The 21,698-nt window shown below is 42.1% G+C and overlaps 4 protein-coding genes across 6 annotated transcripts in view; 3 read left to right on the forward strand and 1 right to left on the reverse strand.

The window, feature by feature from the left end:
* pip4k2aa (phosphatidylinositol-5-phosphate 4-kinase, type II, alpha a) overlaps window positions 1–3,545 on the reverse strand; it is a 26,131-nt gene extending 22,586 nt beyond the window's left edge. For 2 of the 3 annotated variants that reach the window (XM_076080229.1, XM_076080228.1), the window contains exon 1: window positions 2,580–3,545. In XM_076080229.1, coding sequence (XP_075936344.1) covers window positions 2,580–2,720 — 141 coding nt within the window. In that variant the 5' untranslated portion in view covers window positions 2,721–3,545. The remainder of the gene's footprint in view (window positions 1–2,579) is intronic. The other variant, XM_076080230.1, reaches the window with a different exon arrangement.
* Window positions 3,441–13,036, forward strand: armc3 (armadillo repeat containing 3). The gene is made up of 17 exons (XM_076080890.1): window positions 3,441–3,510; window positions 4,669–4,724; window positions 4,882–4,999; window positions 5,372–5,497; window positions 5,731–5,799; window positions 5,884–6,059; window positions 6,262–6,456; window positions 6,707–6,890; window positions 7,019–7,171; window positions 7,260–7,368; window positions 7,962–8,211; window positions 8,480–8,616; window positions 8,900–9,068; window positions 9,224–9,318; window positions 11,252–11,419; window positions 11,691–11,853; window positions 12,069–13,036. The coding sequence occupies exons 1-17, from the start codon at window positions 3,441–3,443 to the stop codon at window positions 12,273–12,275; spliced, it is 2,445 nt and encodes an 814-aa protein (XP_075937005.1). The 3' UTR covers window positions 12,276–13,036.
* A 133-nt stretch (window positions 13,037–13,169) lies between these two features.
* msrb2 (methionine sulfoxide reductase B2) lies at window positions 13,170–15,268 on the forward strand. The gene is made up of 5 exons (XM_076080144.1): window positions 13,170–13,284; window positions 13,889–13,986; window positions 14,372–14,448; window positions 14,742–14,889; window positions 15,120–15,268. The coding sequence occupies exons 1-5, from the start codon at window positions 13,170–13,172 to the stop codon at window positions 15,249–15,251; spliced, it is 570 nt and encodes a 189-aa protein (XP_075936259.1). The 3' UTR covers window positions 15,252–15,268.
* A 2,369-nt stretch (window positions 15,269–17,637) lies between these two features.
* c8g (complement component 8, gamma polypeptide) lies at window positions 17,638–21,435 on the forward strand. Its single transcript, XM_076080751.1, has 7 exons — window positions 17,638–17,820; window positions 18,745–18,884; window positions 19,485–19,555; window positions 19,648–19,755; window positions 19,922–20,026; window positions 20,242–20,277; window positions 21,416–21,435. The coding sequence occupies exons 1-7, from the start codon at window positions 17,638–17,640 to the stop codon at window positions 21,433–21,435; spliced, it is 663 nt and encodes a 220-aa protein (XP_075936866.1).
* The last annotated feature ends 263 nt before the right edge of the window (window positions 21,436–21,698 follow it).

The raw sequence follows: 21,698 nt of genomic DNA on the forward strand, positions 1-21,698 counted from the left end.
GGTTCTTTTCAGCTGCCACACACCTTTTGCCATACAAAGCAATTTCAAAACACACACACCCCCCTAGCTTTTCTCAGCTGTTACACAAGAATCCTTCTGAGAACGTGCAGCGAATGTCCTGGGCCACATGAACGTCTCATATGTGTTCATCCATCTTGGCACTATTGGACTCATTCTACAGAACATTTTTGCTTCATTGGACCAATAGAGTGGCAGTACTATCCACGGCTCTTCTGTATTGTTTTTAGTACCAGACTACCTTTCCCTCTTAGCAGGTTCAGGTGTTTAACCATTGAGCTCCCAGAGTACCAATACTGTAAGAAGTCTGGTTTTCAGGAGGCACCAGAGTGGATGCTTTTGACTGACAGGCCACAGTGGATTTGGAGGGGTGGGGGTTACATCTTCCAGAACATGTGCATGTGTTTACATGTCGTCTCTGCAGGCTGGTTGCATTCTCAGGCCTCCCCTTTTATTCATTCCTTTTCAGTGTCCTATTATTTACAATTTTAGTGTACTTTGCACACCCCATACTTTAAAGTAACCTTACATGAACACTTACAAGCTGCAGCGTTTACACTCCGTGCCAGTAACTCAGTGGCTCAATCTGGTGACCTGGCATGGACTTCCATTTTTATGTTGCCAATGGTATTTTTGTGTGTTTTCTTGCATGACAGTCTGGATAATATCATATCTGTCAATGCATCAACGTGGTCACACATGTCTGTTCAATGAGACTTTTGTCATCCGATCATGCCAGGACACATTAATTGTTAAGTCTGTATGCTCCAATGTCGGATCTTGCTCGCATTGGGATATCATCCGCCTGACTCGCATTGAGTTCCAATCTCGGTGAGGTGTGGTCAGCATGAGGAAGAGTAAGCAGCAACATTACCGGGGGGACTTTTATGAAGAATTTATAGGACATTAAATGCGTTTGTCCTCCGTTTTACAGCCGCTTCTTTAACCAGGAAATATATCCAACCACTATCCGATCAGGTCGAATTGAAGTGTCAACACAAGTGAGTTGTGATCTGGTGCATCCGACCACAAAAGTTCCATTGAAAAGTCATGCGTAACCACGGCCAATGTTCATTTCTCTCAAGCATTTCACGTGACATTCAAAAACAGAAGGATTAATCAGTAGTACTGCATAGCAGCATGTAGGTAAACCTCGAGCACCTTACTTAGATTGCAGTATCAGGACCAACACCAGCCAGGTGACTGTGATCCATCTACAGAAGCTATCCAAAAGCGTTGGATTTTTAGCTGTCTTGGCACACTGAACTACCACGCTTAACACCAGGCCAAAAATCAAATCGCACCGTCTATGCAGCAGGAAATAACAAACGGAGCTCAAAAGAGGCCAGATCATCTGTGCACAAAGTGCTGGTGCATGAGCCAAAAACTGCAAAATGATTTACTAAGTCAAACAGTCTCTAACATCATGTAGAACTGAAAATAGGTGTATTACTACTGAGATGAGGAATTATGAATTACTTTGCTAAAGCAGCAACTGCTGGCTCATACGGTCTGTTAACATCACGTGATGCAAAACCAACATAGGTGCACATCCATAAAGAGCAAGAAAGCAGAGCTGCACTTTGCATTAAAAAGGGGAAAAAAAATCTAACATTTTATACAAACTATACTGTTAGTACCTTTCCCATGGGAATAATGTCTTACTAACATATGAATAGACATTTATATACTAAATATAAAAATGACTGCTCATCTCTTTTTCTACATTTTGGAAAGCAGTTCTCCTCAAACTAAACCACCAGATGAACCGTTGTGTAAACAGGCTGGCTTTACTGTAATAATCATGGTATGGTTATTAGGAACAAGCCGAGTAAAGGATGAAGGAGAGGCTATATATTAATACGATTGCAAGAGCGCCGGACCTGAAAGAACCACAGATTATATACCTCTGCTGGCTGTCTCCATCCCACTTGTGTAATATAATAATGTGTGTTAAACATTGGTAAAAAGGTTGAATATTTAGGATTTGGTGCCAGAAATATTTGCATGTCCTCTGCTTTCTTGCCAAGCTTGCTCTCTCTCTCTCATACGAGTATTGGCCCAGTACACATATTCAGCAAAGGAAGAGAAGGAGAGCAGAGAGCAGAGATAAGCTGTCTTGCATGGGAAGATATGCTCTTTCATGACACAGACCCCTAGCAGCTTATCCTACATGTGCACAACAGGAAGCCAAAGAAGAGTTCGCTGCTCACGCACGCTCACACACACACACACACACACACACACATGTATATATATATATATATATATATATATATATATATATATATATATATATCGAAATCATGCAAAACGAATAGTAACATTAGCTGTGCAAAACTTAATAGAGCAAACATAAATAACGATTTGCTGTATGAGTCCAGGAGACATATTTATTGACAACAACGTAGCCGACAGCTGTCATCTCGTATGTGTCAATCAACTGCAACAACACAAGGACTCGTAGTTGACAGCTAGTGAGGTTTAATGTGGCATATCAAAGGTCGAGGGAGAGAGACATAACTGTGGATCTTATAGGGACATAAGCTGGTCTGACTCACCGAATGGTTGACTCCCCACATAAGCACGCTGAGCAGAGGGTCGCTGGCACGGAAGAGCTTCACTTTCTGAGCAACGAAGTGTTTTTTCTTGGTCTTCGTTTTGCTCGCAATAGCTGCGGCAATGCTGCTCGCCGAAGCCATCTTTTTAAAGCAAGCTGGTTGGTTATTGCAGTCTGTGCGATAGTCTTGACTGTTTGTTCACCCTGAAGCTGGCACAGTGGCCACTAGCTCACGACTCGGTAATACCAATACTATTCATTTAGCCAGCTCGCAAAATCAAAGTGCCCCGATTATTGTCTTCATCCAACGTCCCCAGACGGTTTGGCTGACGCTATGACTCGACAAGGAATAATAGGAGAAAATACGACGTGTTTACGCTAATACTGCTGCTCCCCTTCGCCGAGCACTCCGCCGCTTCCCTCAGCCCACATCATAAGTCGCCTCTCTTCCTTCCTTCACTAGTCTTGAGCTCTCCGCTGTGATGTGAGCTCTCACTGAGCTGGCGTTAGCGTAGCCGAATAGCGCGCTAGCTAGCAAAGCATCAACGATAAATTAAAGTAAAACTATGACACGTGTAAAACAGGAAGAATGCAACACGAATTATTATGCAGCCTTAAAACAAATAATTAAAATGACACATTCGTGACGCGGAATGACTAACTAAACGTTCTTGACAACCATCCAACATTAGTCCCTCCGACCTTCGTTAGCGAGTCGGCTACGTAACGTTAGCCGACTGAGAACCGGTCTCCGTTCACCAACGAGCTACCGTTAGCCTGCGAGCTAACGTTAGATAGCAGCACACGACTAGCAAGCGGCTCAGCCCTCCTTTCCTACGCGCTATGTGATCAGTCCGTAGAGATGACAGGGGAGGATCCTGTCATGTTCTTGCCCCGCCTGAATCAAAACGCCGAGGAGCGGCTATCTAGACGTAAATCACCGGGTGATCAACTCCGCCTGCTGCATTGAGGCTCATGTGCGCTGCTGTCAAGTGACAGCTCGACGGGGGGGGAGGTGACAGTGTCTGCTGCAACCCCCTCCCTCCACCAGGCCTATGACACTTTTTTTTTGTTGCTTTTTAATAGCACACAGCAGTCTTTTTAATACCAGTATGAATTTGTATTTTGATTTCGTCATGAATGAATAAAAAATTCCTCTCCATGTGTGAAAATGTATATGCACTGTTCCCATTTCCAGGTGGCCATATGACTGCGCGTGTTTGCAGCTGTATAATAGAAATGCATTAGCAGGTAAGACCTGTGCATCGTCCCCACCATCCCCCATCCTTGGCTTGCTATCGTTTAGATTAATCTGAGCCTCATTTCATGGACAGGCAGAAGGGTGACAACGTCCCACACCACCAGGTAATGTCGGTGGAGGTCATTTGGTTGTCTGGTGCATGCTGCGCTATTCCCACTGGCATTGCTGTGTCAGTGATTCTCTAAGAGCAAGCAGCCTCAGTGCGATGGTGCTGTAGAGAGCTCATTTGTTTTATTCACTCTTCAGAGTATAGCACGTTTACCTTAATACTGTTCCGATGACCTGCACAGGACAAGACCGCCACCCTCTCAACACGGAGAAGGTTCTACATAGACTGTATATAAGAAGGTTCTAACTATAGACTGTATATAAGAAGGTTCTATGTATATAAGAAGGTTCTACATAGACTGTATATAACTATAGACTGTATATAAGAAGGTTATACATAGACTGTATATAACTATAGACTGTATAAGAAGGTTCCGCTCACGTGGCATGGGTTGCCAAGCAACGCGGTGTCAACCTCCTTTTTCACAACACTACACTGTTTTTTTTCTGGATGGCTGTTGTGTTCATCAAGCATTTTTGATTTGTCCTTTAGCTTGTAGAGTAGGTAAGTCCTCGTGAATATTTGAGATAGTGATCCGCGTGGTTTGTCTGTTGAAGCGTGTTTTGTGAACAGGTCTAACGTTACTGAGCTATAAGCTGTCAGCTTAGCTCTGTCGTTTAGCCAGCATATGACTGCAGCTTTTAGGGTTGATTGCATTGAGCGGAACGACGATCCGTGATGAATAAACGCTGTTGTGACAACTATTGTTTACCTCTCTAGGTCACAGAATGGGAAAGAAAGGGAAGAAGGAGAGGGAAACTCCATGCACGGAAACGGTATGAGTATACAAAGCATAACGTTAGCCAGCAAACGTGTTTCTAGGTTTGTTTATTTCGTGTCTATAAAAGATGCCCAAAAAAAACATACACCGCGGGGACAGACACGAGATCAATGATAACGCATTTACATCTCTCCCTCTCCTCACTCTCACAGTTTGAGCCACTAACCTTTGAGGGAAAAACTCCAGCAACAATAGTGCTGCTGCTGAGCTCCCCAGAGGAGGACATCCTAGTCAAAGCCTGTGAAGCGATCCACATATTTGCAGAAAAAGGTGCAGTAGACTACCCACGGAAAAAAACGCTACATATTAGCTTTTTTTCTGTGAGCAAACATGCAGATGAAAACCACAAAATGTACTAAATGTCTTATCTTATTTCCTGCTTATTTCCCATGATATCCATCATCTAATTCATTCGATTACTTGCTCATAAACCACTTGCATAGTATATATTTTATATATCAAGAGCTGAAATAAAATAATCAACATGTAATAATATTATATGTATATTACTATTATAGACACCCCCTGTTTTAGCTTCTACTGTGTTTATCTTCACTACTTCACTGACACATAGTAAATGCTATACAGGTCTGTTTGCCACCGTGCTTAATGTCTCTGCTCATGGTCTCCCCCTGTTGTTAGGAGATGAGAACAAGGTTTGTCTGCTGGGACTGGGGGCATTGGAGCCTCTCTGTCAGCTCATCACTCACATCAACAAGCTGATCAGACGCAACGCCTTCATGGCCCTGGGCATCATGGCCAACAACGGTGTGTCAGACAACATATAACGAAATCAATGCAGAAGAGCCTTTTGAGCCTGTTGGTGGCTTACAGTACAATTGATTTGACGTCCTGACCATCTATGTGCTTGTCAGGCAATTGAGTGCTTAGAGATTTGTCAACTGGCTAGAATTCACTGTTTTGTTGACTTACAGACTGAGAGACTGATGGGTTTGCTTACTAAATAAGTTATTAACTTTGTTTCATATTTCCATTGAAAGGTGATGTAAGGATTGCTCTGAAAAAAATAGATGTCATTCCATCAATCATTGACAAACTGTCCCTTGAAGGTGAGTGATTTGGATCTCGAGATGAATAGACTCAGAAATAGATATAATAAAAGAAACAAACAGTCATTTTCTTTCCTATTCAAGAAGATGTAGTTGTCCATGAGTTTGCAACACTGTGCCTGGCCTCTCTGTCAGTGGATTTCGTCTGTAAGGCCCGGATCTTTGACAACAAGGGCCTGCCACCTCTAATCCAGCTCTTATCCAGTCCAGACCCTGATGTCAGCAAGAACTCACTAGAGATCATCTTTAACCTGGTTCAGGTGACTCAGAGGAGGTTACAAGGCTATGTGGTTATAAGGTTTTTCATTTTAGTCAAATAGAAGTTACATTTATCAGTATCTTAAAAGCCACTAAACGCATCACGGTGTGTTTTGTAAAATATATTCTTGAGATGGATGAAATTCAAACGGTTTCATTATTCTCTTTTGACTTTTGTATCCGTGTTGTAATGTATGCATGAAGGACCACCAAAGCCGTCTGGCAGTGCGTGAGTTGGGAGGGATCCCTCCACTTCTGGATCTGTTGAAGTCGGACTTCCCTGTCATTCAGCAGTTGGCTTTGAAGACACTGCAGAATGTCACCACTGATAAAGATGCATGCAACACCTTAAGGGAAGAGCAAGGATTTGAGAAGCTCATGGATATCCTCAGCAACATGGTAGGTCTGTGTGTGCATGTGTCTGAGAGACAGAACAAATGCTTATGTATGTCTTCATCCTGCCCTTTAGTCCTAGGTAATGAAAACATGAAGACAAAATATGGATAGGGTTATAGCTGTCTGTATGCAGTGTATGTTTGCACCATTAGCTGAAAATGGTTCCCTTTGAATGAACACTGTCTGAACTCCTAATGCCTCTATATCCTCGACTACATCCTCTGTCTCCTATCTATCTTTTTATTTCTTACAGGAATTCAGAGACCTTCACGCTGTGGCCTTACGGGTAGTTGCTAACTGTATGAGTGACAGTGAGAGTTTACAGCTGATCCAGAATGGTGGAGGATTAACAAGGCTGATGGAGTTTGTTCTCGCCCCCAATATGCCTGAAATCCAGTCCAACGCTGTGAAATGCATCGCCAGGGTTGCTCAGAGCTGTAAGCACAGAAGGAGACAAGAGATAATATTTTTTTTCATTGCTTTCCAGCTATAGGTTTGGAAGTCAAGCGGGTGTAACAGTTAATCCGTGTGTTTATGTCATCGTTTTTTGCATACACACGTGTAGCTGAGAATCGCGAACTGCTCAATGAGCAGAATGTGGAGAAGGTGCTTGTAGAACTTCTGTCTGTAGCGGACATCAGCGTGAAAACAGCTGCCTGCCAGGCTGTGTCCGCCATGAGCTTCCACCTAGCCAGCAAAGACAGCTTCAGAGACCTGGGTACATACGTGCACATTCGCACAAGCACCTTAACATCATACACTCTCAACGATGCCGTGTGAATGAGTTGGATTTATGTGTGTTTCAGGTGGGATCCCTGCAGTTGTACGGTTGCTGAGCAATGACAGTTTGGTGCTTAGAGAGGCAGCAACCCAGGCCCTCTCTAACCTCACACATAGCAACCAGCTCAACGCATTGTGAGTGACAGACAACCTGTTACATAATGCAAATGAGACCCCTACAGTTAGTTACTCAAAAAGGACCGAGACAATTAACAGTTTCAGGGTCTGAATAATGATATGTGCAACTTGCTGCCAAATGTGTAAAACATTAAGTGATGAGTTTGCAGTCTAAAACCGGGTATTTCAAGGTGGTATTTTAAAGTTGAGCAGTGTGCCTTCCTGTCTGCTATTTCACAAATGATTTAATGCTTCATCTTTCTTCTCATGGTTCTTACTGACTGAATATATCTACCTATCTTCTTTCCCTTTCTCCATTTCATCTTCCACCTTTTTAATCCCCCGACAAATCATCCCTTTACCCTTCGTCTCTTACTGTCTGACATATTTCAGCATTACTGTCTCCTTAAGTTCTCGGGACATTAAACTCCACCTCCCATCCTTAATTCCCTCACTTCCTTACTCTTAATGCTTGATTTCCCTTAAACTCCACTTATTTGTGCAAATCACACAAATGACACACACTTTACCTTCTACGTTGTATACTTTGAGACTGCATGTAGTCTGTAGGTTTGCAGTAAATCTCCCATCCATTTCTGTGGTATCTGCAGTGCAGTGTACGAGGCAGAAGGCCATGAGATCCTTGTCCAGCAGCTGTATGGAAGCTGTCCCAGGACTGTGGCCAATTCTGCTGCCACACTTGGCAACATGGCGGGACAGGAGGTCATCCGCTGCAGTGTCTTGTCACATGGAGCCATACAAGCTCTGGTGGAGCCCTTGAAGTCCACAGATACACAGGTCCTGGTCAACTCCACGCTGTGCCTGGCAGTATTGGCCTGCGATACGGAAGCTAGGGCAGAGGTTGGTGTTTGTGTTTGTCTAATGACAGTTTAGACTCCTGCCTTGCTGTCATATTTGCGAATGACAATGAAATTTTGAGATGTTTTGCATAAAGAAAATATCAGTTAATGGTACCAATACTGGTTTGACTGTTCCTGTTTTTATTCTTAACAGTAAAATGTATAAAACTTAAAAACAATGTTAATTATAAACAATAGTTTCTTATGAATTTTCCAAGAATAGTTTATATGCTTTCCCTGACAACCTAAAATTCACTCCTTGTTCATAGCTACTAAGCGCAAGAGGCCTTCACCCACTGGTCAATTTGCTGCAAACCTATGATAAGGAGGTGTTGCACAATGCATGCTGGGCTATCAATGTCTGTGCCAGTGATGTGCCCACTGCTGTGGAGATGTGCAAATTTGGGTAAGACACTGAGATGACAGCCAACTATTACATCAAACATGACTGATGTCATGTAGAACTTTGATGAGTGTTTTAAAGTTACAGCGACACAAAAGGTGTAGCGTCTTCAAGCCAATTTAGAGTAGTCTCTAAAATAGCCAGTAGATGGCAGTATAAGACAGTATTATGTATGGCTCTGACATAAAGTACTGGTCCTTTTGTTTATATGCGAGTGTGTGTTTGTTAGTGCGTGCATTTTTATATTTATCATCAATGTCTGAATATCTGTTTATGTGTGTCTTAGTGCCTTGGAAATGCTTCAGCAAATCAACCAATCAGCGACTCGAAGAAGCAGTTTCAGCAAGTTGGCCATGATCAGCCTGCTTAACTTCAATTTGTCTGTCAAATACAGCCTGACAGGTCATTTGGCCTCCACTGAAGTTATTAGTGAGGGCTTCTATGATGCCGGGAAGGTGTGTATATCTATGTATGTATGTATACTATTGAAATGGATGTGAAAAAGGAATGCGAGTCCAATTCAAATAAATTACTGTTGTCAAATCGAAAAGAAAATACTGTAGCAAAGGATAGTTTGACATGTCTTGTACATCACATCTCTCTCTGTTAGGTTCCTGCAGGTCAGAGGATTCTGACTTTAAAGGAACTGTCCGAGCAGCCTGTCAACAAGCAACGGCCCATCATTGTTGTCAATGCTGCAACAGAGTATGTTTTCTTGATTTTCTGTGATTCATTAAGTTTTGAAAAAAATAGAACTAAACATTGTTTATTATTAATATGCATCAGATTCCAACCCAGTTAAAAAAAAGTTTAGACAGAGGTTTTTGAAAATATATCCAGGAACTCCCATAACGATGACAGCTAACACAGCTAGCCTCTTACACAACAAGTACTACAGAGTGGGAAACTAACAACAACCACCACACAGATACTGGTAGAGCATTGGCTGAAACATGACAAGTTTCCTAAACTACCAGCCACACCAGGTAGTCGGTACAATTTATTCTGGCTGTTAAATTACTATCACCCTCCCCTTGTCTGCTCCAATCCCCCCCCCTCTCCTCTCCTCTGTTAGCATGGCCTCTCACGGTAAACGACCCCCATTTTTTTAAGATGGCAACACACTCGCAGTAGAAGAGCCTTTGTGTTTAGACTAATGGACAATCATGCACATGCATGCACAGCCATGAGGATGCCTGCACGTAATACACATGCACGCTGACGCACACACAATAAAAAAATTACTATACGTATAAAAGGATGTACATGCACACACGCACACTAATGCTCCCAAAAGCTTTCAGCATTTCAGCATTTGATGATGAATTAACTTTTAGCAGTTCCCCCTCAGGGTACCTCTGGCCCACCCCATTACCACCATGTCCCCCCTTCAGCATGCTTCCACTCACAACATCTCAGGAATTCTTAAGCAGTGTGTTATGTAACCTGTCCATGGCTATGTATGACCCAAGTTTAACTTTGTAACTTTAAAGCAATTCTCAAGAACATGAGAATGTAGAGTAGTAAGACATGATGGTGAAGAAGTCAAATACTCACTTATCTTCACTTACTTTTGCGCATAGTATACTGGTTGGTGTTGCGATCGGTAATGGGTGGACCCAAACGAAGAAACAGCAGAAAATGTGGAGTAAATGAAGGATTTATTGTAGAAGGGAAGGGTGATGAGGACAGTGAGAGGTTGAGCTGATCTGAGCTGGGCAGCATGGCTGATGCAGTAGCTCCGGGCTATGGTAACAAGGCTGCTGGCTGGCAGGCAGGCAGGGGAGTTGGAGGGTAATGTTTCTGGAAACACAAGGAAACAGGGTAAGTTAAATTAAATCAAACACATAACTCTGAATGGATAAACCATAGCGTCCAAGAATGGCAAACTTCCACTGTGGTTGCAATAACAATCTGGCAAAGTGTGAGTGAAGAACCAGGGTTGATATACTGCAGAGTGATAAGCATGATGGAAGGCAGGTGTGGGTAATCAGTGGTAACTAGAAGCCAGGAAAGGAGCACCACATGGACAAGTATGAGTTCCAGTACCCATACTACCATATTTAGTATGCCAGAAAAAGATTTAGTATGTCCCAATACATAGTATGTCAAAGGCCGTATGCCAAAAATACCAGGCTGTCCCATGCACTGCATTCGGTCAAATTTTGCAGTATGCAAGCCAGCATGCGTTTCTAGCTATTCTGACCCACAATCCTCTGCAAAGGGGATACATGAGAAAATTAGCAATTTGGAACATGGGGTGTATCCCAAGTCTCTAAAATTGCATCCATGTGTCCCTCACTTGCGTCTTTTTCCACCAGGGATGCATGGAGGGACGCAAGGAAACCATGCAAGGAGAGAAGAAACGAGGAAATATGTTCTTAGAGAAATGAGATGTATGTGTGGTTCGACAGACATACACAGTTGGAGGGGGGAAAAACACTGGGAAACACAGGGAAAACACGGAGTCACTGCCGATACTGTGACAGGATGGTAATCCAAAATGCTCGGGTTTATTTTGATAAAGACCTATGTAATTCATGAACAAATTAAAAACACGGAATATACTATTGCTTTATTGTATGGTGAAATACCCAGATTTAGATTTTTTTTTTGAATTAACTGTCTGTCAATACAGGAAGAAGAAAGAGGATGACAAACGGAAAGATGAGACCCAGCCTGAGCCTCCTACAGAGAAACCATGGAAGATGATGGATGACGTCTCTTTGCAGATTCTACTTAAAAAGGCCAAAGAATTCATTATCCCCCTAAGTGATGAACGAGAGCAGTGTGCTGCCTTGGCCAGGTAAGGGAAGGAAATAATCTCATATTATATAATTGGCCACCAATGTTTGAACCGTGAACCATGGGGAAAAAAAGAAACAAGATACCCTGGAAACTGTATTTGTGAACCAACTCATAAAGAGTTAATGGTTCACAAAAAAGGACACAAGTGGCATTTAACAGCATTTTATAAATATACCACTGTGAGCCTTGAGAATGCCAAACAAATGCACCACACATTTTTAAGGTTCCTGCATTGTAATGGGTTTTGTTTGCATGGTTTTGGATGCCAGGTTGGTGAGTGAAGCCATGGGCGGAGCTGTGGAGATGGAAAAGATGCACGAATTCCCATGGGTGCTGCACCTGGCCGAGCTCAAGATTCAGCTTCAGTCTAATGTTGTTCCCATCGGCTTGATCAGCAGGGGAATCTACTGCCATAGGGCACTTCTCTTCAAGGTGCCACTGCTACCACACAGCATTATCAGCGTTTTCCCCCCTCTGTAGCAATCTCTTCCTTTGCAAACTTTACAATTCACCCTAACATACTATTTTAAAGCTCTTCTCTATAAATTCTCCCCACCCTCAACTTAAAGTATCACTATTATAACCCCCTCCATCTCTTATTTCCAAATCATAATATCCCAAACTGTCTCCTTTCTTTTGCTTTTCAGTGTCTGGCTGATTGCATCAGGATGAGCTGCACACTTGTCAGGGGCGAGTACAACCGGGCTTGGAACGAGGTGGTACTCTTCAATGGGAATCCCTCCAGTAAAGAGCGCTCTTCAAAGCCCTGCCGCTACATAGTAGACCTCATGCACCAGCCTGGGAGCTTGCTGACAGCCAGTACCCTTGCTGCTGTGCATTACCAGACTATATAGATTTTGGACTTCAGGAAGATTATCTGGTGCCATTGGCATCGGCTAATGGGGATCATTTTAAATAAATAAATATAGACCAACACTGTAGTGTAGAAAAACTGTAGTACATAATGCTGTGACCAGACATTTTACTGAGATGCATTATAGATATTGATTTGTATATGTATTTGATGTATGGGAGACCATTCATAGAGAATCATTCAAATTGTCTGTGGCTCACTTTAGTGCATACACAAGCCAAAAGGAAAAATACTGTTTGTCTTCCTCTCAATTAAACACACTGCTTTGACCTGGTTCTTTGCCACAGAGGGGTTACAATGTTGTAACTGTAGAGAAAAGACAGAGAAAAGGTGGGGTCAGACAGTGACACAGTGCTGCACCAGTTAAACCCTGTGTGTGACTCAACTGAGGTCAGATAATTGTAAGGAAAATATATTTTTGCCTGCTTGGATAAACTCAGCACTGAATAAACTTTATTCTAGTAAGTGTCTGCTTTTTTTTTTAGAGTAAAAATGTGTAACATACTTCTTAAGGTAAATGTAATGTGGTTCAACGGCCTTTGAGGCACATTTGTGATATTGGACTATACAAATAGAATTGACTTGAGCACCTCACCAACCAAATAGTTTCCCCCAATTCAGCTTTTTTTTTTCACGCAGTAAAACTGCTACACATTTGCTTTGCCCTTTGCACTAACGCCAGCGAACCCTGTCAACCTTAACCTACTCAGCTGGAGGGGTGATTTTTGACCGGGTCACCCATGTTAACAGCGTGGATCTGCTGGGGGAGAACCTGCGTGAACTCGCCTCGGCATGAACGATCCCGACGCAGCGAGCGCAATTGGCTGCCACTGATATCAGCACTTGACTTTAGACGGACACAGCAGCAGCAAACATGTCTCGTTTAGTCGCCCGCCTCTTCGAAGTGGTTTCTCGGCACGCGACGCCCAGATCCGTGGTGTTACCGAGGAGGATCCCGGTATGCATTCGTCCTGTATCCACATCTCAAGGTACTGGGGGACGTTTGGGTTCTTTACTGATACTTCTTAAAGCGTTGTTACTTATCCTATCTAGTAGTTCAGGCTGCAAACTCTCGCAGGTGCACCATGCTGCAGTTTTCTCACGAAGCACTAAGAATAGGAAACACACAGCTACAGCTTGCTGGTGCAAAAAGTAGCTACTGTGGAGAGGAGTGGGTTTGCAGGGGTTAACAATATATTTGGGATTAGGGGATTTTTTTTATTCCACTATTTCTAATCTATTTTAGGAGTTAGGATTGAGTGAAAGTTTAAGACTAATTTGTTCAGAAATCTTACCCTTCCAGCCTTGAGCAGTAAAGTTAATTATGTTCTAAGTCATGTGAAAAAAAACATTTTCTCAGTTTTCCATAGTGTTCAGGGTATGTGGTATAATGTTGCGGATTCTATTCCTGAAAAGGTTCAGGAAGTCCTGCCAATGGGTTTAATTGTTTTATGGTTGATTGCTGTCAAACACGTTTTATTTACTTATGTGTACTTGGGCTATACTCGATTGACCAAAATGTCCTTCTACTGTTGCAATATGCACTTCAAAACTCCTCTGTGACTTCTTCATTGTTACCTCTGCTCCCTGCAGGCCTGCAGTCCCTCACCCGTTATAACGAGACTACAGACTGGCAAAAGAAACTGACCCCAGAACAGTACGTAGTGACCAGAGAAAAAGGGACTGAGGTGGTGAGTACTACTACACGCACATCAGTACACCGATTTGTGTCAAACCCACATTATATCCGTCTATACCAGACTGACATACGTTTTCTGATATACATCAGCACAGTTCCAGGTGGACTTTGCTCATCACTGTATTGTTGGCCTGTGTCAGGTTCAACCTGTCCAACAAACCTGGTGTTTTATGAATTTGAAGCTCTCAGCTTGAAACACAGAGCATGCAAAAATACAAATAAGGACAAGTTACTGTATTGTACTTACAAAGTCATTATCATCAAAAACCTTAAGAAGACAAAGCAAAAAAAACATGTAACTGTTAGTCATGTGTGCTCCTACACTGTGTGTGTGTGTGTGTGTGTGTGTGTGTGTGTGTGTGTGTGTGTGTTCTCAGCCCTTTAGTGGGATCTACCTTAAGCATTCTGAAGTTGGGATGTACCACTGTGTCTGCTGTGAGGCTCCGGTTTTCAGGTAACAGTTTGGAACTTAGAGTCGTTGTGTGAAAATGTCTCCACAAGTACATATTTTCTATTTATGACATATATTTGTATTTTTATTACCGTTTGATATATGTCTATGCACCGTCAGGATTACTACTTAATTTCATACTTTGTGCAATGACAATAAAGGAATTCTATTCAATAGTACTGTATGATTTTTTAAAATGTATTCTCTCAGCCATGAGATCATTTTAGTGTTAGATGTTTGTATAGAAATGTGTTAGCAGATGCTCAATGAGGAAATGTTCCTTCCTGTTTTAAAAGTTCAGAGGCAAAGTATGACTCTGGGACAGGCTGGCCTGCATTCAAAGAGGCTCATGGGACATGGGAGCGGGATGAAAGCCTCGCCTCCATCATTCGTCGCCCTGACAACAGCCTGGGTAGTGCTGGGACAGAGGTTCTTTGTAAAAATGTGAGATTTGTTTTCTGAGCGGTGAAAGCCAAAGTTCAGTTTGCTATAGTTGCTTATATAGGTTTGTGTGCAGTTTTTTATATATATATAGCAGTATAGTTAGAATTGCTTAATATGCATCTCATTGATACTTTGCATTCAGAGTTTCCTTCACAATGTTCTTCAAATACAAGACTTATGTTTGTATTTTTGGTTAGTGTCTGACTTTCATGCGTTTGTGTCTGTTGCAGTGCGATTCCCACCTGGGTCACGTGTTTGATGATGGACCAGACCCGACTGGTCAGCGGTTCTGTATCAACAGCGTGGCCCTCATGTTTAAACCCAGAGAAAACAACAAACCTGACATGGATGAGCAGGAGTAGTACCTGTACTGAAAACACAATTATGTTTCATTTCAAACAAGTCCATTTAACAGGTAAAATGAAGGACCACCTAATTCCATGGTATTGAGCTTAACATGTTTGCATGTGAGAAGCTTTCTGTGAGTAAAGGTGTCTTATTAATTGAATTTTAAACATCCTGGTGTTTATTAAACTGGTAAAGAAGAAAGCTTAGTCTCTTGTTAAGTAACAATGGATACATGCACTGGAGGGAAGTCTACATACAGAACATACTTCAAACTCAAACTGCAGACTCCTCAATTGAGATACTCCCCCCCCCCCCCCCCCAAAAAGTCCCTGTATTAACTTCTTTTTTTTGTTGTTGATCATTTTGATTACAACAAAATTTATGAATGTCTTAATTTCAGAATTATAAACCGTTTATTGCCAAGTATGTTTGCACATACAAGAAATTTGACTTGGTGATTGGTGCATACCAATAAAGTGCAATAGTATAAAAACATAATTAAAAATAAGAATATGGAAATATACAATAAAGTATGAAAAAAAAAAAATATATATATATATATATATAAGAATGCCTTAAAATATTTATGGATGTTATTAGGTGTCTAAGTTAAAGTGTAAAGTTGTTCAGGGATGTGCAAATTATTGTCCTGGGGATGTAGGTTTTGGTGCTGATTTATTGTCCAGGGTGGGAGGGGTCAGCCACAATCTCACATGCCCTGGAAGCTGAAGAACTACACAGTGTTGACTGGAGAGTCACATGGTGTGATAGGGGCGGGTGGGGCTGCTCTTTGCCTTGGCCTCTTGGCTCTGTAGACGAACTGCAGAGAGTCCAGGAGTGGGTGGGTGAGGATTTCGAGTTGGCACATGACAAAGTGCTCAAAAGACTTATTAACCAAGGTCAGGGCGACGCGTCTGATGTCGTGAAGTCCTGTGTTCCTTGTTTTTTTGGGGACAGGGAAGGCTGGAGGTCTTAACCAGGCTGGTATGTGGCATGTCTCCAGTGAGGTGTACACTGGCTGGACAGAGAGACTGAGTCTGGGCCGGCTGCTTTGCAGAGGTTCTGTCTTTCAAAAAGCCAGTTAACGTCCCTCTCCAGAATAGAGGGAGTCGTGATTGTGATGGTGTTGGGGGGGGGGGGGGGGGGACCTCGTCCCCACTCCTAAATGCCTCTTCCTTTTGCATTCTTAGCTGTGAATCAGGGTTTCTCATGGTTATTGATTACCCTGGTGCGGTCATTAGCCGTCTTCACAGCAGCTAATATTTGACCTAACAGCCTCTGTGTACACATCAAGACTATTGGTAGCATTCTAGAAAACATCCAAGTCTGTACAGTCCAAGCACGCCGAAACATCCTCCACAGCTTCACTGGTCCACTGCTTTAATCCCAGCGCAGCGCGAGGGACAGCGTGATTTTTTAAAAAGTCACCAAGGACAATGACTAAAGAGACCGGGTTTATCCGCTCTTCACACAGTATCTGGTCGGCTCGCATGAGCTTTGCCTCCTGCACGTTGGCCTGCAGCGGAATGTAAACACCGACCAGCATGAACGAAGTGAACTCAAAGGGGGAGTAGAAGGGGGTTTTTCAGTTGATGAAAAACCTTTCCAAATCAGGAGAACAGTGCCGCAGAATCACTGCCACATCGTTACACCAGCCCCTGTTGGTATAAAAACAGATTACTCCACCTTTCGATTGGCCGGAGAGCTTCGGGTCACGATCCGCTCAGAATAGCTTGCCAGATTGGGCATAGAGTCCGTTATCTTTCCACACACCCAAGTCTCTGTGAAGCACAAAACGGAGGGTGAAGCAAAGTCAAAGTTTTTACTCCACGTTCCCATGTTTAAAAAAATATCAAAATACACTGGACCTGAATTAATAAGACATCTTTGTCTGTAGAGATTGCAAAACCCAGGAAGTTATGACATTGGTGCTTTGTGTGTTTTCCAGTCTGGGGCCACATTTACAGATTCAATTGTTTTATATGTATAAGGAATCATGTATACTTGAATGGAAAATGTTCAATACATGCACATTTTGTTTGTTCTAGGGCTATGCTGTAGAGGTCATTCGATTTTAAAGTCAGTGTTTAATAATAATGTATTGCTGCCGCCTTCAGATGAACACACTGCCTCATCTCTGCCAGTAAACCAAGTTAATATTTGACTAAACAGACCATCCTCTCTTTCACATTGTTTGCTCCCCACTCTCTGTCTGTTTATGCATTTCTTCTGTGTCTGTTTGTTTGAGGTTGAGTGAAAGCAGATTAGGAATAGTTGACTGCAGACAGAGGGGACAGAAATACCAATACAAAAAGAAGAAATAAGTTGAGCAAAAAGAAAAGTTAGGATACAGGAACCTGAGAAATCCTATAGGAGAAGAGGACTGATTCTTGTGCGCTCATGGCTGGAGTATGGCGTTGCATGCTGCCAGTGGTGGTGTTGATGTGTGCGTGTCTGTGGGGTTCCACTGAGGCTGTAGGGGGGGCTAGGAGTCGACCGCGACCCCAAAGACCACCTCGCAAGAAGCCGAACGTCGACCCAATTGACTTGACCCCACCTGCACAGAACATAAACATACAACAGGTAAAAAAAACCTGGAGGAAGGGGTGGAGTATATATACTATTGTGTGTAGTATTTCTGTTTGTGTGTTAAATGCTCTTTTCATCCCTTGTTTGTGATTGGCGTCTCTAAATCAAGCTACACAACTAGATAGGCAGAGAGTCCAGATTGCATATGGTTTTGCAAACAGTGACCATTTACAACTTCCAATCTAATTATAATTGTGACAAGGCTGGAAAAAGATTCCTCAAAAAGCTGCACTGAAAGGTGAGAATGTCTTATTTTGATAAATGAATATAAAAAGCACTGTTTCCAGGTAGTTGAGTGCAGTCGCAGCCTGATAGCAAAACAGTTCCCAGTGCCTTCTGACCTTTGCACACTGCCAGTGCGATTCTGTTTCTCACATGCTGGTATCATCATGTCCCAATAACACAAACAAAAAGATTTTCTAAATAATCAGTGGAAACAGAATTACCTCAACAGAATAGTAAAAATAAAAACTATCATTGCTTTGAGGAAAACACGAGGTAAGTGAGCGTTGGAGCTTGTTTCAGCAAGTATCTTTCCAGAGCGTCAAACGTTTAATTCTGCCTTTTCATGGATTAGTGTGGGGGTTGGCATGATGGCCATGATTGTGTAATTGTGTCAATTTGTTGTTCGGCAATAAGGGGGATTTTGAGCGACAAAACAAAAGATAATAAAACAGGATATTTGAAGCAGATGTATTCATTCGTAGTGAAAGTTATTGTCACCCTAAATATTCTATTTAAGTTCATTTGAATCTGGTAGAATAAGGCAAATCCGAGGCAGAAGGGGTTTACAGGATGAGGATTGTTTGTGAAATGTAAAAAAAAAAAAACATTTAAAAATTGCAAATATTGTGTCTGAGGCTGAAAATCTTGCTTCTTCCTCCATCTCTGTTCTGATCCTGCTTGTATGTGTTGCAGATGACAGGAACATGGTTCCTGCTAATCACTGCCTCCAAATGCTCCTACCTGATAAATCATGGAACCCAGGTGGAGCCCACAGTCATGACGCTCACGCATTCCTCTGACCAAACACTATCTGTTAGCACCAAAACACGGCGGTAAGTACCAGCATGCACTGTGCATGTAGCTCACCGTGACTCTTCAGTACCGTGGTTTATCGGCAGAGGGGGAAAACATACCACAAATCTCTCTACTGCAAGTTTCAACCACATGTGTTTGATTAGATTTGTGTATCCTCAAAAACAGTAAAAATCCATCCAGCTTTCCCCTCATCATCTGAAAAACTTTTAGACAATTTAAATGGAATGAGTTGTTTTTGTAGGACATTTCGTAATATCTTTGTTGTGATTTGAGCTTGTAAATCTTATTTGGCCCACGCGGAGGAAATTGGTCCTTCAGAAAGCCAGGCCTGAGGCTGAGAAATGTGGTTAGATTATGAAATATGTGGTTAGATTATGAAACATTAAATGTATATGACAATCTAGAACATTTTTAACAACACCCAGTGTTTTTTGAACAAGCCAAATCTACTTCAGAGGAAGATCATGTATGCCTCCATATTGTTTTAGATGAAACAATAGCATTCTATGAGGGTTTTCAAATGTTTTAACGACATGGTTGTGAACCATAATGCCTGTTTTTACTGACTGTTTCATCAAATATCTCACCTGACACAAACTCTTCTCTTCTGTCCTCAGTAATCACCAGTGTTGGGAGATATTACAGGTCTACGATGTAACACCAACCCCGGGCAAGCTGACACTTAAAGGTCAGTGCCTCCATTATTAAGCCTTATTGATCAATTATAGAGCAATGACGGATCCCTTTGGCATACCGTGCTCTCTCTGTTGGTTCAACTAGGAGGTCGTCCTGAGCTGGACACCAAGATAGTGATTGGAGAGACGGACTACACCTCCTATGCGATCTTGCACTACCAGAAACGGGGCAAGATCACCACGAAGCTCTATGGTGGGTTCCTCAGCCACGTGGCCTTGTTTTGGTATTTTCACATCTAAAAGCCAGGTGGTAGTCCTGATCTTATTCTACTCTTATTCTAGTCTAAAATGAGACAGCACTGTTTGTTTGAAAATGCATTCGTAAAGTCATGATGTTTGTTTTTGTGCTCTGTATGCAGGCCGGTCTGTAGACAATCTGTCCGAGCCAATGTTGACCAAGTTTGAGCAGCTTGCTGAAAAACAGGGTTTTGGACTGGCATACCTCTTCCCTTTCCCCACCTACAGTACGTCTGTGTCCACCTGGACAATACAATGAAATAAACTATATTAGCAAATGAAATTATTAAATGTAAGATGGCATAATAAGCCAGTAAAGATTCAAATCTAGCTTGAAGAGATCTCCATTGCATTAATGACTGATATAAAGGATTACGATGTAGTAACACACATGCCTGCTCAGCTGCCTTTAAATAGATCTGTTTACTTGTTTTGTTCCTAGGTCACTGTGGTGTTGTGGACCAGAACCATGTAATCAGTAAGTTTAATGTGTAATAAAATAACAGATAGCCATAACTCTTTGATATAATGGAAAAGTGTGATAGTTATAAGACTAATACAAATGGACAGAAGTGAATGCAGCAGCTGACAAATTTTGCGAATACAGCTTTTTTAATTAAGAAGGTTTTCTGGAGAATGATTGCCAGTTCTTAGCTGTCAATGTCGCTCGCAGGCTTAATGTGTAGTATATGGGGTATTTTCACAGGCCATTGCCCACTGCAGTACATTCAGAATCGTGCCAATGCTCTGTAGTGCTCCAGACTTATTTCATGCATTTTCAACCTATTCAGTAACTGACGATTCACTGGTTCAGTGCATTACATGTCGACCATCATTTCACCTTTACAGCTGCGCTCCTGCTGTGTGCTGGTGCTAAATGACAAAATATGTATTCTTCTGCTCTTTTTCTTTGCAATATGTGTGGAATTTTCTGTAATTATTTGTATGGTAATACTAGGTGTCTAAGCTGTAGACATGTTTATGCAGCAATGCCAATGAGAGAGAGAGAGAGAGAGAGATTACAGTACAGTAATCTGAATAAAGTGGTTTGATTATGATTAATGGAATTGCTAAGAAACATTGTGCTGCTGTGGATGAGATATATTTTGAATGGACTGAATCTATTAGATCACTTAAATGTATTGCTTTATAATGGATGTTGTAAAAGCTATTTGGAGGTAAATAATATCTTACAATGTAATTCAGTTTTGAGGAGTATGATTTAGGGTGAAGAATTCATTAAAATCCCTGCAAGACCCTGTTTTTGCAAAAGCACAGCCAACATGGATTTAGCGTGGATATTTCTCCCTTTCTTGCCATGTATTGGTATAATTTCCTAGTGCCTCAACGAATGTCAAAATGTTGCAGGTGTGTAAAAAGTATGCTGTTATATCATGGGGGGGGGGGGGGGGGGGGGGGGGGAGCAGCTTGAAAGGAAACCAATGACCCACCCGAGACCTTCCCAAACGCTTTTCACATTTACTCCTGCAGACTGTGTCATGTTCAGTTCAGTTATTTAAACTTTCTCAACAACATGTTATTCAATCGTCAATCCCTGATTAAAAACGCTGCACAGCTTCTATGTAAACCTGAACCTGTCACTCTTTGTTATACAGACTGTGTCCCCACATGCTGAGGAGGCAGAGCTGTGCAACGGTGACATTCCAGCCCTGCAGTGTTCCAAAGTTCACATGCGAATATCTCAGGATTGTATCATTCAAAAATGTGAATGTCAGCAAAAGAGCGTTGATGAAAGACCGCACTGAGGTCTTGAAAACTTGAACTGTTACCAGTTACAGCCGAATAAAACAAAATGGAGCATAATCAAGTTTTTGTCAAATGTTTTCAGTTAAAAAGAAAAACCCACAATGAGCCTCATCAGATCTGCCACCAGCTGAT

Source organism: Anarhichas minor, unplaced genomic scaffold (assembly GCF_050575085.1).
Source record: "Anarhichas minor isolate MPS153535 unplaced genomic scaffold, ASM5057508v1 ptg000074l, whole genome shotgun sequence".
In the NCBI taxonomy this organism is placed as follows: domain Eukaryota; kingdom Metazoa; phylum Chordata; class Actinopteri; order Perciformes; family Anarhichadidae; genus Anarhichas; species Anarhichas minor.